Below are 15,301 nucleotides of genomic sequence, written 5' to 3' on the forward strand. Positions count from 1 at the left end.
ACAAATATTTATCTGTCTATAGTGGGCATTTTCTGTTATCATTTATTATAAAAAATTAATTATTTTAAGACTAGGGAACTTTGACAAATAAGGATCAAGTATTGCTGTCACAGGTATTCATGCATAATAAACCTTGAGAACAACAATAATCCTCATGTATTTAAGAAGAAACTTATTTTAAATATGCAAAGTGATAGGACATGTTTAATATAAAAAAGAACAATTCACATACCAGGACTTCTTGAATCCCTTAAGCAGGTAGGAGATTCCATATGAAGCAGGGCTTCAGCAGCTTCAATTGTCTTATCTGTACAGTGTGCATTACTGCTATGAACTGATGCTTCCACTGGGGGGAAATAAATTCTACTCAATTAAAAATGCACAAAATACATTACTAAATTAAAACATATTACTCTATGAGAAACAAATTAACTCATGTGAATAACTCTAAGTCACTGATACATATTAGTCCATATATATTTACAGAAATAATTTAAAAAACCATCTAGTATGTACACTCTGCAAAACAAACATTGATTATAAAGCAACTATTGAGAATGATTAGAAATTACTGAGAAATTTCTGAATCTTATCCAAAGGAAAACAGAGACCCTTGAAATTTGAACCCTGTATCAATTTCAGGCAAAACTAACTTGGAGGTGGGGCGGGGGGAGGATGGTTGTAGATTAACAATCCTAGGAGGTCAATTATGTGTCTTGATATACAGCCACTAATATCAAGGGCAATACCTTGCAGAATCAGTCAAGAAACATGCATTTCCAAGTTAGTTTAATGAATTAGTTGGTTCTTACAGACCCTCCTAGGTGTGTGGACTAGCATAGCACCAGACACCCAGGAACTCTATTCCCAGTAACCTTGTCTCTTCAAGATTTTACTCAACTTTTCTGTTTTACCCAATAAATTTGTTTTTAAAGTTTCTATGTTTGTTTGTTTTCCCATGAAGTCTTTTCTAATTCTGCCACCTTCTGTAACTCTCTTTTAGCACTTACTTTATGCTTTGCTGACTGAATTACTTGTGAAAAGTAAAGTATACAGCAATCGTTTGGCTTTTCCAGTCCAACAGCTTGAGTCCTAGTCTCTGCTACTTATTTGTTACCCTAGACCAGCAATTTAATTTCTTGTAAGGAAACTTGATTTCCTTTTTTACAAAACAGGTGTATTACCTCAGATAGTTGTGAGAATTAAGTAAGGTGATACCCATAAAAAACATGTACAATGCCTCGCATATGGGTAAGAATTCAATAAATGGTGATAATTTCTTTTTTTTTTTAAGATTTTATTTATTTATTCAGAAGAGACAGAGAGAGAGAGGCAGAGGGAGAAGCAGGCTCCTTGCTGAGCAGGGAGCCCGATGCAGGACTCGATCCCAGGAAGCTGGGATCATGACCTGAGGTGAAGGCAGACGCTTAACCATCTGAGCCACCCAGGCGCCCAATTTCTTTTTTTTTTAAGATTTTATTTATTTATTTGACAGAGAGAGACACAGCGAGAGAGGGAACACAAGCAGGGGGAGTGGGAGAGGGAGACGCAGGCTTCCCGCTGAGCAGGGAGCCCAATGTGGGGCTCAATTCCAGGACCCTGGGACCATGACCTGAGTCAAAGGCAGACGCTTAATGACTGAGCCACCCAGGTGCCCCAAATGGTAATAATTTCTTATCACTACTGTAAGATTGTAAGTTCCTTGAGGTCAGGGGGGCTATCTTAATTCATCTTTGTATCTGCTATAATTCCCAATATAGATTTTTAATACAACAGGCATGCAAGTATTTCTTTTATATATTAAAGTTGAGGATAACCCACAGACCTTATAGGAAAATTGGCCATTCAAGCACAAACTTGTATTAATGATATATTAATTTCACATCCTAACTTAAAAATATTGAACATTCTACTTGGTTCTGAAACATGAATATATAAGTTTCTAACTGGATAGATTTTTCTCAAGATGTCCTCTAGAAAGACTAAAAGGAAGTATTTGTATAAATTCCATAAGCTGTATTACAAATTCAGAAGTTCTACACACTAAAGATAGGAATCTTTTAAAATTGTTTCCAGGAAACTTTTAATTGAAAAAAAAAATTCACTTAATCTCAAAATTCACCAAATGCTAAAGCCTTAGCCTTAAACAGCAGTCATTTGGAGAGCATTTATTAAAAAAAAAAAAAAAAAAAAAAAAAAAAAATCCAGCGACTGTTTTACCACCTGTTGCACATCATCCACACTCTCAACCAAGGTACTGGGTCTCTCCAGTTGCTCTTTCCATTTATGGAAATCTGCTCAAAGCTAAACAGTTCCAGAGAGGCAGCCAAACCTCTAAGTAAATCTATCTTTAGGTGACCCTGCTTACTCTTATCTGCAGCTTCACTGAAGCAAAGGATTCAGTCAGTCCTTCTAGCTCAACTTTAAGAAACTTAGTAAGTATAAAATATATTACCATTCTCAAGTAATTTTTTCAAAGTGCCTTCCCACAATACCCACATATACTAAAGAACCTTGGAAAGCAAAATCTCAGGTTTTTAAGGAACTTCATTCTCTTTAAAGTCTACTTGTGTTACAATTTAGGTGTTGTCTTAGGTGCTATTAATAAACTACCCTGGGTAAACTAATTCCTTATGTAATTATATTAAGACATACCCTAAAAACCTTACCATATTAAAATCAGAGCTTCAAAGACTTGATAACACAGCAATAGAATTTTACCCAATTTTTTAATGTTTTCAGTTATAAACAAAATGAAACGTGCCTAATTACAAATAATGCTGCCCTTTTTATGTAGTTTGAGGCACATTTTTAAAACCATGATTTCATGTTAGTTATGTCAGTGGAAACTATTTTTCTCTTTTTTTAAAGATTTTATTTATTTGACAGAGAGACACAGCGAGAGCGGGAACACAAGCAGGGAGAGTGGGAGAGGGAAAAGCAGGCTTCCCACGGAACAGGGAGCCCGATGCGGGGCTCGATCCCAGGACCCTGGACCTGAGCCTAAGACAGATGCTTAATGACTGACCCACCCAGGTGCCCCAGAAATTATTTCTTAAAAGTATATTTTCTTGCTCATATTTCTGACCTCAAACTCCCCTTTCTCCCAAATTCAACATATTATTTCCCAGGACTGTTTTACATTTACAGAGTAAAACAAAACACATACAAACTTAAGAATAACATTTATTAATTCATATTTTAAATTTAGGATGAGAATATCAAAAATGCATACGTTTTCTGTGAATTATCAATCAGGAGATCTAATGATCTATGTACAGTCAACATTTGGTTGTTGAGCATTTACCATATGTCAGACCCTCTGTTAGAAATCCGAGAGACAAATGTGAATAGATCTCCAGCCTTGTGAAGCTTATACTAATAGTTCAGAAACATAAATGATAGTATCAAAAACATAAATGGAAGTAAAACATTTCAAAACTAAAAAAAAGGTATAAAGTTATTCTGTAAGCTAACAGCTTAAGTGGAGCACTGATTTCTCTTTTTTTTAATGCTTACTAATTTTACTTTTTGTCATTTTTATTAACTAAAATAACTCAAAGCACGTGCAAATACCTAAGAGCTCATACTTAGATCAATTTTTACAACAGCATACCTATCAGTTTCCAAGACTACTTCACCATTTTGAAAAAGCTCTCTTTTTTCTTTTGTTGATATAATTTTTGATAAAAGAAATTTAAGAAATATTTCTTATTCAAGTTTCTGTAGTTTTTGAAAACTTTTCAATTCATTTGGTTCAGTTCAGTAATTCAAATACAATTTAAACAAGAATTATGCACAATTTTTAAGGATAAACATGAGTTTAACAGTGTTGTACAATATAAGTAAGCAAATAAGCAAACTACAAGGGCTGAAAACTCCTTATCTCTTACTTAAAACTTGATTTATTGGTATCTTTCTAGACATGTGTATGAAATTAATGGGACCAAAAAAAAAAAAAAAAAAAGCAACTCATTTTAAAAATAGAAACAATGAAGCCCAAAAGTAATCTGACAGGTATCATTTTCTACTTAAGACTAGCACTTGGTGTTGCTAGTCAATCCCTCTTGAAGAAATAAACGTATCAAACAAATTTCAAAACAATTTTAACTTTAATCATAGTGCCAAAATCAAATTTGCTTATGTCCTCCCTTTACTATTGGTAGGAGTCTTCTTGTTCCATTTCCAGCTTTCTAATCAACTGGTGTTTGTATGGTAGACTATTCCAGACTCACTCAACAGCTGTTACAAAATACCAAACTTGGTAATTAAGTCTGACAAGAGACATACCTCTCAGCTTTGCAGAAGCGAATGCTGGCAATGGATCTAGCTCATAACAAAGTTCTTAAAGTCAAAACTAAAAATTAATAGCAATTTAATTTGAGAGCAATGGAAAAAATTAGAAAACACTTCCTTAAATGATAGTAGTATGCCCCTACAAGCAAGACCATAAACTAGTAATACAAGGTCATCACTCAACCAGGCACCTGACTTACCTCAGCTTATCTTCTAATGCCCCAAGGCATAATAGGTAAGTGAAAAATACAAATGAATGCAATAAAAAGGGGGAAAAGGTAAAAGTCTGGGACACTCCATCTTTTCTTATTCCTCTTTGACTTTCTAATCAACAGTTAAATTTAAAAGTTTAGAAGAGAAAAAGAACTAAAATTTTCTAAAATAGAGCTGCCTGATGAAAATATAATGTGAGCCACATAATTTTTAAATTTCCAAAAGCCAGATTTTAAAAAGTGGAAACTGAAATTAATGCCTTTCATTTAACCCAGTATATTAAAAATATTGTCATTTCAACATGTAATCAATATCAAAGTTTTCCACAGCTTCAGTTTTTATGTTTAAATTAAAATTTTAAAAAATTAAAAATTCAGTTTCTCAGCCACTCAGCAGCCACATATGGCTAAATGCCTATGGTACTGAAAAATGCAGAGTAAATAAAACTGTAATACAGCTACTCTCAAACTTTTTTGGTCAAAGGCAACTTTCATGCTCAAATTATTGAGAACCACAAGAGATTTTGTTTATATAAGTCCTTTTTTAAATTTTATTCTATTTGAAACTGAAATTAAGAGGACATTAAAGTATTTATCAATTCATTTAAAGTAATAAACCCAGTACTTCTAAGTAGTATTTTAATGAAAAATAGCTTTTCTACAACAAAAAATTAGTGAGTAGCTTTCTTGTACATTTTAGTAAATCTTTTTAATACACGGTAGAAAGCGGCTGGATTTATTTAATTCTTCATTAAATTTGTTGTAGTATCAAGTCAGGTAAGCCCCTAGAAAACTCTGAACACTTGTGGAAGTGAAAAGGCAAATAATGTCTTAGAATTATTATGAAAACAATTTTGACTTCACAAGACTCCCTGAAAGAGTCTAGGGACTCCGCAGATCCTCAGCTCAGAGATTTTAGTTTTTAAGGACTGCAACTATAATTTATTACCAAACAGAAAAATAACACCCAAATTTAATCCTGTTTCTTTAAGTTTTAGCTTCTGAACAGTGTGCAGATGGAAAAATTATATGACTCCATTTTCCAAAAGTACAACAGTATTTTGTCCACTTACACATAAAGGATTTTTTAACAAGTTTTTCATAAATACTTCTTTGCATCCCTTTGAACATTTAAGCTACAGATAACACAAGGAGTTTCAATAATTATCAAGAATATGCTCCCACCCACCCTTCTCCACCAACCACATGCATTTCTAAAGGAAATTGTTTTATGCTGAATTATCTTGATTATTTAAATACTGACGTCACTCTTTAACTGTTTTTTATGAATTTTAGTACTAATGCTGCAAAGAATTCTAAAGACTAATTTCTTTTTTATTCTTTTTAAAGATTTTATTTATTTATTTGACAGAGAGAGACACAGCAAGAGAGGGAACACAAGCAGGGGGGAGTGAGAGAGGGAGAAGCAGGATTCCCGCCAGGCAGGGAACCCAATGAGGGGCTCGATCCCAGGACCCTGGGACAGTGACCTGAGCCGAAGCCAGACACGTAATGACTGAGCCACCCAGGCGCCCCTGAAGACTAATTTCTTTAAACACTTCAAATATGTTCTTTTTTTTTTTAATTGGGGGCTGGGTGGCATAGTCAGTTAAGCCTCCGATTCTTGGTTTTGGCTCAGGTTGTGAGATCTGCCTCGCGTTGGGCTCCACTGAGCTCCACTGGGCTCCAAGCTCAGTGCAGAGTCTGCTTAAGTTTCCTTCCCTGTCCCTCTGCCCCTCCCCGCTGCACTCGCTCTCTTGCATGCGCTCTCACTCTCTAAAATAAATAAATCTTTAAAAATAAAAAATGAATGCCATTCTTCCAGTTTTATTTCAACACATGCTTCATTTTTTCACATCCTAAATTGTTTTCAAATTGATCTTTTTAAGACTGATAACCAGATATTTCAATTTACAGTAAATTGGAAGATTTTCAAGTTCAAACTTCACAATGAACTTTGACAAATCAGATTTGTTTTATCAGTGAAAATACTTAAGTTAAATTTCCAGAAAACTCTCTCCCTCCCATTTAATACCGGCATTAAAGTAGAACAAAAGTTCTGGTGACCATCTCTCTCAACCCAAATTCTCCAATTTCTTAATTCTCAGTTTCTCAAAAAAAGAAGAAACAAGTCAAGGAGAGTATACTTGAGAACAAGAAGGCAGAATATTTTAAACTGAAAATCTTCCAAAAAACTAGATCACATTTACACAATACTTTCACATAATTAAGAAAGTAACATTCATTGTTCCTATAGACTAGACATGTTTTTCCTATGATTCGCTATAATATCTCTTCATATATACATACATGAAGATGATCCTAAACTATATCATAGTGTCATTTAACATACAGACCTGGCCTCAAATTCCAATTTGGCACAAACATTGGCCAGCAGAAATTAACCTCCCAATTAGGTAATGATCTTACAGACATTCATTTACACAGTGCAAGGTATAAAAAAAAAAAAAAAAAAAAAAAAATCCAAGAAGGAAAAAGGCTTCACTTTCCATTAAACATTTTAACTACTTATAATCTTAGAGTTATGAGAGATCCCCTAGTCAATCTTGTCCTCTTACAAAAAAATGAAACCTTAAAGAAGTCAAGTCACTAGCACAGAGCTAGTTTAGTGACAGCGAGATGAAGATAGTCATCTCCTGACTTCAGGTTCAAGGCTCTTTCTCATACATCATGTTATAAGTGAAAGTTTTACAACATATGTCAAGTCTTCACCACAAAAATATTTTATATATTGAAACAAGTGATTTTTAATAAACAAGCTTATTTATTTCATTCTTAACTCAGACTCCTCTGACAGCAAAAATGCTGATAACTAAAGCTGAAGTTGGTAACTAAAGTTGATACTTACGCCTCAAAAGGAGGAAAATAAAAGCAAAGTATATCCCCTACTACCTTAAAATTTAACAATATAGTAGTGGTAATATTAAGTGCTTTATAATTGCTTAGAAACAACAGTTATGCTAACAATATTCAATTTAAAGCTTATCTCCTCTAGAAGTTTTCATTAATATCAGTCATTATACACTAGTCATCAACCCATTAGAGCAATCACTGTAGTTACATTAACATTTATGTATTAAGTAGATTTACATCTGTCTCCTCAATTAGACTGTAAAATCTTTGTGAGGAAGAATTATGCCTAACACAAAATTCCCTCAAGGGAATAAAAAGGTATCATTCTATTTTACAAATATAAACTTCACAAACATTACTCTCCCAACATCACTGGAAACTGGCAGCAATCTAAATTTTTATTAATTTAGATCCATGATTCCTCATCTTGTGGGCCACCTTTCCTCCCCGACTTTTAACTCACTGAATAATCCTTGGGTAAATCCGCAAACCTGTCTCAAGTTTCCTTCTAAAATAGGGCTTGTAAAAGAGCTTCAGGTTACATGAAAATGATTGAGGAAATAATTTGAAGACAGTTATATGTAAAACATATTCTTTGCAGAAGATTATAATCATAAAGGAAATCAATTGTTAGGATTTGTAAATACTAAAGAAATGCTCTAGGACCAGAAAACACTTAAAAAAAAACTTTTATCAAAGGGAGATAAAACTTGTATTTTCACCAAACTGTAAACCATCTATAGGTTTCCATTCCAAGCAAAATATCTACAGGTCACATTCAGCTTCGCTAATTCCAAAAGCTTATGAAAGAAATACCTTCCACTGGCAAAATTTAGCCCTCTAGACTTTACAACATTTTTCCAAAATTCTGACTGCAGGAGCTACGCTAAGGTTCTCTTGTTATGTTCACAATCACTGGAAACATCTCTTGAAATGTTTAACACTCACAAAAATATCACTGACCCACACAATTACAGGTATTGTTAGTACCAATAACATAAGAACAAAAATTCCGTTCCTTAATTCATATTACGTTATTAATGGACTGAACATACACAAAAGGAACCAAGTTCTTATTTACTAATACTTAAATTCTTGCTCTTATCCGAAAATAACTGCCAAATGTGTTTCAATCACCACGCAGGAAACTGTGATTTTTCTTTGGGACTTTTAAAACATGTAATATTACATTTTATAGAAAAAAAAGGCTGGTCACTCATGTATTATACAATACATAGTTATATTATTCAAGACTTTATTTCAACTAAAAGTCCTGTTAAATTTAGCAATACGCGTTATGTTCATGATTTTCCCCAATCGAACTGAATCAGAGTTCCACCAACCAAACCACTAATTTCACGCTCCCAGAGGATAAGATCTCTTACAGCATTACTCTTCGGTGAATATTTCCCATATTCTAATTCCCACAGTTGGCGATATGAAATAGAACCCGGGGAAAAGGAACATGTATGCTTATTACTGCTATAAATAAATAATATTCTAGCACTGCTACATGGATTGAGGGCCCTGATTGCGCTGTCTGCTATTAAGTAAAGCTGCTTTTTCTATGTAACTTAAGTCCGTGCCCTTCCGCTGCAGCAGTGGCGCTGCACATCCCCCACCCCCGCGGCCACTTCCGTGTTTACACTCCTCTTCCCTCCAATTCCATGCGTACATTGTCAGCTTCACTCCCGCCCAATCTTCATTGGCCCAGCGCGGGCCCAGAGTCCCGCCCCCAGAAATCAACGTTCTTATTTGGAACATCTCAGAGAGCAGATTGGAACCAGGGGCCTGTCAATCCCGACCGTTCTGTCCTCTCCGAGGCGCTTCCGCTATGGTGGGAGGTTTGGGGGGGAGGGGAAAAGGGGGCAATTCCGTGCTGAGACTTCCCTAGGGCCAAGACTCCCTCTCGCCCGCCCGACTCCTTCACGTTCACCTACTGTTTACAAAAATAAACGTTCTTCTCTGATGCCCCAACGCTCTAGGTCAGGGGTACCAAATATATCCCGTGTCCTTCCCATTCTTCCCCCTAAAAAAACAACCCACGAGGGAAGGGGCATAAACCTACTTCTTCACAGCCACCCATTAAATGAGGAAAGGGAGGCGGGCCCCCTGAGAGAAACATCCTCCCGGGCTATTACACATTATTCAGTGACCCTTTCCAGAACCGTTACTCCTGAGACGGCACAAGGTGGGGACGTGAAGAGGAGGGGCAGAGCATTTTTTTTGGCGGGTATCGGTCTACCGGACATGGCCCGGGGTTGCCTCGTCCACGCGGAAGTCGTGGATTTGCGGACCAAGTCTGAAAGGAGAACGGAGCGGGGGTGGCGAGCGTTCACCGGAGAAGCCCGCCGCCCCCGACCGCGGGCAGCAGCGGCCTCTCCGGCCAGACAGCGTGGCAGGCGCAGCCAAGAGACAACAGCCTCACTCACTTCCTGGTTCCTCAGCAACTGGGGTGAAGCGCACAACTCGTCCGCCCCCGAGTCCCTAACTTAACTGCGGCTCGGTTCTCCAGCACCGGCTGCCAGCGCTCCGCCCGGCAGCTGCCGCCGCTGCTCGCCGAACACACCCTGAAGCGACAGCGCCAGATTCGAGGCAGGTTACTCTCCAAGGTGATCACTTCCTGATTCGTCGCCTCCATTACTTCATTCACTACCCCCCTTTCCCCCGGCCGCTCCACTGACTGAGGTGGACACTGAACCCCCTGCACTGACCGCCATAGGGGAGTCACCCCGCCTTCTGTGCACCCCCTCTCCTGCTGCACCGATGCACAGGAGAAAAGTTCCCCTGTCCTTACCAGCCCGGATGAGCAGATCCAGCTGGTTCGTGGGTCCCTCATGCAGAGACGTCGCCATGTTTATCCCGGGGCTGGAGCTGCTGCTTCACATTGACTTACACCGTGAGCAGCGGCGGCAGGGGAGGAGGCGGAACCCGCCGCCGGAGATACACGCCGTGCGACCGACACACACTCACGCACTCGCACACACTCAGACGCCCGGATCCTTGCGCGTCCTCCGACAGGAAGCCGAGGCCGGCCCGCCTCCCGCCGCGGGGCTGAGAAACCCCACCACCTAACGGCAGGGGCGGCGGCGGCGGCGGCGGCGGCGGCGGCCGCCTCGGCTGGCAACGCGATCCTTCCGCCCCGCGCCCAGACAGGAAGTCCCGGACGCCCGCCCCGAAGAGCGGCCGCGGTCCACCGCGAGAGAGACACCTGAGGCTGAAAACTGCCCCGGGAGCCGCGGCCAGGACAAGGCCCCTCGGCAGGAAGAGGCACATTTCATGCTCTGCGGAAGAAAAGTCTGCAATTGTCCCCACTTTGGAAAAGAGCCATTAATCAAATTTTCTTCCTGGAAGAGATCTAATACCTAGTCCCACAGCTGTAAATAAAGGTGGCTATTTAACTTGTTTGGGCCGTTTCAAAGCTTATGCAACATGTAACCCGTCCACTTGAAAAAGCTGCACTTTAAAACAGGAATACCAACAACAAAAAAAGAGGCATACCTACAAAATATGCTAAAAGCTTTACTTGTAAAGTAAGGAGTTTGTAACTACCTTCAGAGGCTGACTTCGTCTTTTTCCCACTACAGAACTGTTAAAGAGAACACTAAACAGGTATTTATTAGTAAACAACAGAACATGCCAACCTCTGGGAGATTAGATTATCCTTCCCCAATTTGCTAGTCAAGAAATTCATGTACCCTTTCATTTCTACTTTATTTGGAAACAAACGTATTCATTTACATCCTCTCCTTTTTAAAAATATTTTCATAGAAACTAATCTTATAAATAAGTACATGCTAAAATACAATAGAAGAGGGGGATAAATTGCCATTTCGTGACTACAAATTCATTGACGACAGAAAATCAAACCAATAAAATGACTCAGATGAATCTTCATTAAAACAAAAAAATGCTTCCCTGGTCCAAAAGAGGTTTGAAAGAAAATGTTGCCCTGAAGTTGTTTCTACACATAATTTACATAAAATAGTGCCTTCTCCAGAGTAAGTGCTCAATAAGTATGTGCTAAATAAACACCAAAAAAGATTTGGTATTTACAAATTTAAGGTATAATATTTATGATCTGAATGGAATGAACTGTACTGATAATCTAGAAGGAAAAAAATTTCCAGGGGTAATACTAATGTAATATTTTACAAAAGTTTGCCCAGTGTGTCAGTGCAATTTCAGAATACACATACACAGCCCAGGACTTTTTTTTCATTTCTTCTAAATACTCATTTATTCTCTTGGAGCTTTGTCCTAGCCCTACCACCATGATCCCCATCCTCCCCAAAAAAAACTTATATGCCATTTCCAAAGTACAACTCCCCTTAAACTCAATAAGGATCTTTCTTGCATTAGGTAAACTTTCACCTACGGGACAGAAGGAACTATATGACTGGCAGCTTTTTAAATCTCTAGTCAATTTTAAAAAAGGGTCATCCATTGATGGCAGCATCTTAGCTGGAGACAGTTTCCAGGTGGGGGATGATATGGAACGCCAAGGAGTAACTGCTGGCTTTAAGCAGATCACGGAAATTGATAATAAACCTGAATTTCTACTCCTATCAATCAGTAGATTTTCATGTATTTAAAATGGAAGAGAATCGTATTTTTTCTGGAGGCAACAGGTTAACTTGGCTCAAGAAGGCATACTCAACATACGAGTCATTTTGCAGCCTGATGTGTAACTTTTACCTTTGCTTCTTGAGATGTATCTTAAGAAGTCAATAGTATGTATTTTATTCTTCGTACATCTTAATTATATGTATTCACCTCAGCCTTATATTTTAAGTTCCAAGAGAAGAGAAGCTATATCTATTTCTACCTAAGACTTCACTGTGTGTGTGTGTGTGTGTGTGTGTGTGTGTGAGTGATAACAAATCAATTCAGAAAGACTGGAAAATATTCCTACATATTTAAAGCTCCTGTAAAAACACAATTCCTTGGGCTTTAGTGCACTTCTGCCTTGCTACCGAAACTAAGATTTCAAAAGCCACCAATACTTTAGAAACCAAAAATACTATACTGGAGATAGCAAGTAAGGATAAACTGCTGCTACAAATATAAGTTGGTACAAACTTTCAGGAAAGCACTGTGGCATTTATATGTCAAGAGTCTAAAAGAGGTTCATACATTCTGACCCAGGAGTTTCATTTCCTGGGCCTAGCCTGAGGAAAGAAGACATTCAATGGATTGTTCCATTAAAAATGCATTAGAAAAAATTTTAACAACACAGTAAAATAGTAAAAATACAAATATGCCAAGATTTAGATATATATTTCTTCCACCAATATGACTCAAACCCTGTAGTACATGTGAATGTATGTATATGTAATATACCGTATACATGTGTGTACACACACATTTCACACACACTCATCTGCATTTCTCAGGTCTTCAAGATGAAGCAGGTATTAATAAGCAGAATAAAAAACTGAGAACAGATAGGCTAGGATGGTAGACAAATCATATTACAGCACATAAGAGCAAATTCATATTCTGCTAATAACATTACAGAAAGATATCTCCTACATCAAAGTTACTGCTATATCCTACAGGGGAAAAAAGATAAATAGGTAACTCTTACTGAAATAAAAGCCACTATGCTAAATGCTGTACGTTCACATTTTTCACATATTCCTCCCCCTCATCCTATGAATTATATATTAGTACTGCGCTCACTTTATAGATGTGGAATCTAAGGTTCCTTGACCAAGGTCATAGAGTTAATGGGAGGATTTGAACCCAAGCACTGACTCTACAGAGTCCTTACCCTCAACTACTACCCAAGCACTAAAGTAACAAGGCCTTTTTATCTGTTATAATGCATTTAGTCCCTGTCCATTTTCTTGTCTGAAAATCCTTTTTTTTTTTTTTTTTTTTTTAAAGAAAGAGCGCAAGCAGAGGAGGGGCGGGGGGAGAGAGAGAATCTGAAAAAGGCTCCATGCTCAGCCCAGAGCCCAATACCGGGCTCCATCTCACAACCCTGAGATCATGACCTAAGTCGAAATCAAGATTCAGATGCTTAACTGACTGAGCCACCCAGGTGCCCCTGAAAATTCTTTTATATTCCTCCCTTCAAGATGTGGAACCTAATACCCTTCTCCCTTCTAACAAATAGTATAAAGCTGAAGTGATGGTGTGGGACTTCAGAAACTGTCTGCTTGATCTCTTCCTTTAGGGTCACTCTCTGAGGAAGCCAACTGCCATGTCATGAGTACACTCTTAGTAACTGTGGAGAGGCCCTTGAGGCAAGAAACAACGGCATCTTGCCAACAGTCTTGCGTCTGCGCTAACTAGAAGACGGATCCTCCAGCCCTAATCAATTCAGAGGACTGCAGCCTCACAAAAGACCCTGTGCTAGAACCAGCAAGTAAGCTACTCCCCAGTCCTTAACCATAAAAACTACAATATAAGAAATCGTTGCTGTTTCAAGCTGCTAAATTGGGGGTGATTTGTTAATCAGAAAAAGAAAATACAGAAGGAAGGCATTTAAACTCTCAACTTGTCACATTTCAGAGCTTAGATTTTAAAAAAGGATAAAGTTTAGAAACGACTTTAACTTTTAACTACAGTATCCTGAGCAGTTCTTTCCATTTCTTAATTCTTTATAGTCCGGGCATCAACTCTTTCATCCTCCAACCTCTCCATTTTGAAAATGTCTTTATAATATAATCATTATCATTAAAGTCTAATATAACAAAAAATAGATACCCTTGGCTTTTTGAATGATTTTATGGTTCCACAAGAACCAAAATGGAAAACATTCTTGAGAGATATTGTTTCCAATACCATATATGTTGCAAATGCTTTTATTTTTAGATTACCCAGATGATTTCATTTGTGTTTTCCATTTATCTAGTATGTGGAATCATAAAATGTTACGGATTGGAAAGGAGCCTAGAGACCACATCACCTAGAGGTTTTCAAAAAATAAAGAACCTGAATATCATGATCTCTCTTCCTGGCTACCCTAAATTAGATATATTATATCTTGAAAACCAATATATAATTGTATGCTCTAATAGATGCTAATAAAAACAAAAGGCACAGGCTTTAAAGTTTAAAAAAAATTACAGGCTGGAATCTAAGGGAGTAGACATTCTATGCATTAATATTATCTTCCTACAATTCAGGAGAAGGATGCCAATTTCCTATTTTAGTAATAACAGCTCTCTACCAATGGGAGAGTTATTTGAGAATCACTAATTTAGTCCAATGCCCTTACATTTTACACATGGGGAAACTGAGGCCCCAAGAAATTAAATAATTTGATCAGTCATGCAGTATCTTATGATTTCAAGGTCAAAAATTCTACAAAACAATCTTCTATAAAACTTAGAAATTATAAAACACGAAAAGTTAAATCCATTTTACTCCAACTATATTTATAAACTATAAGTTGCAAAATGATTGATTTTTTTTAATGTCAAAAGCTAAAGCAATGGTTAATGTCTTTCTGACAAATTAAGAAAATAAATGAAAAAAATTTTTGAGCAGTGAATGTGGAAGAACAATAAAAGGAGGCCAAATGGTCTAAGCTTTTCTGATACAAGTGAACTAATAATGAAATTCAAAGTTGGGGTGTGATGTGTTGGACACGCTTAGGAGGAAAAAAAGTCAAGAAAACTAAGCTATGAGAAAAATATGCCTATCAAAAAAAAAAAAAAGAAGAAGAAAAATTTGCCTATCAAGGACAAACTGGAAATCAAGTGATTTACGACCATTAAATAAAGCTTGGTTCATCAGCCTTGGAAGATAGACAATAAATGTAGAATCTACAGATTGACAGAGAAAAGATGAATTATTTCACATGTGTTATTTTACTATTTTATTATCTATTTGCAGTTTTTTATACTACTGACTTGTTTTATTTAATGTCAGGTTTTACAAAGTATTATTAAAATGAAGGTGTG

The 15,301-nt window shown here is 37.3% G+C and overlaps 1 protein-coding gene across 12 annotated transcripts in view; it reads right to left on the minus strand.

The window, feature by feature from the left end:
- Positions 1 to 15,301, minus strand: part of ELF2 (E74 like ETS transcription factor 2) — a 114,917-nt gene that overhangs the window by 14,650 nt on the left and 84,966 nt on the right. For 8 of the 12 annotated variants that reach the window (XM_027598568.2, XM_027598569.2, XM_027598558.2 and 5 more), the window contains one exon: positions 233 to 346. In XM_027598568.2, coding sequence (XP_027454369.1) covers positions 233 to 272 — 40 coding nt within the window. In that variant the 5' untranslated portion in view covers positions 273 to 346. Of the gene's footprint in view, positions 1 to 232; positions 347 to 10,179; positions 10,442 to 15,301 lie in introns of those variants that run through there. The other 4 variants (XM_027598566.2, XM_027598565.2, XM_027598564.2 and 1 more) reach the window with 3 other exon arrangements.

The sequence above is a fragment of the Zalophus californianus genome, chromosome 2, assembly GCF_009762305.2.
Source record: "Zalophus californianus isolate mZalCal1 chromosome 2, mZalCal1.pri.v2, whole genome shotgun sequence".
Lineage (NCBI taxonomy): Eukaryota > Metazoa > Chordata > Mammalia > Carnivora > Otariidae > Zalophus > Zalophus californianus.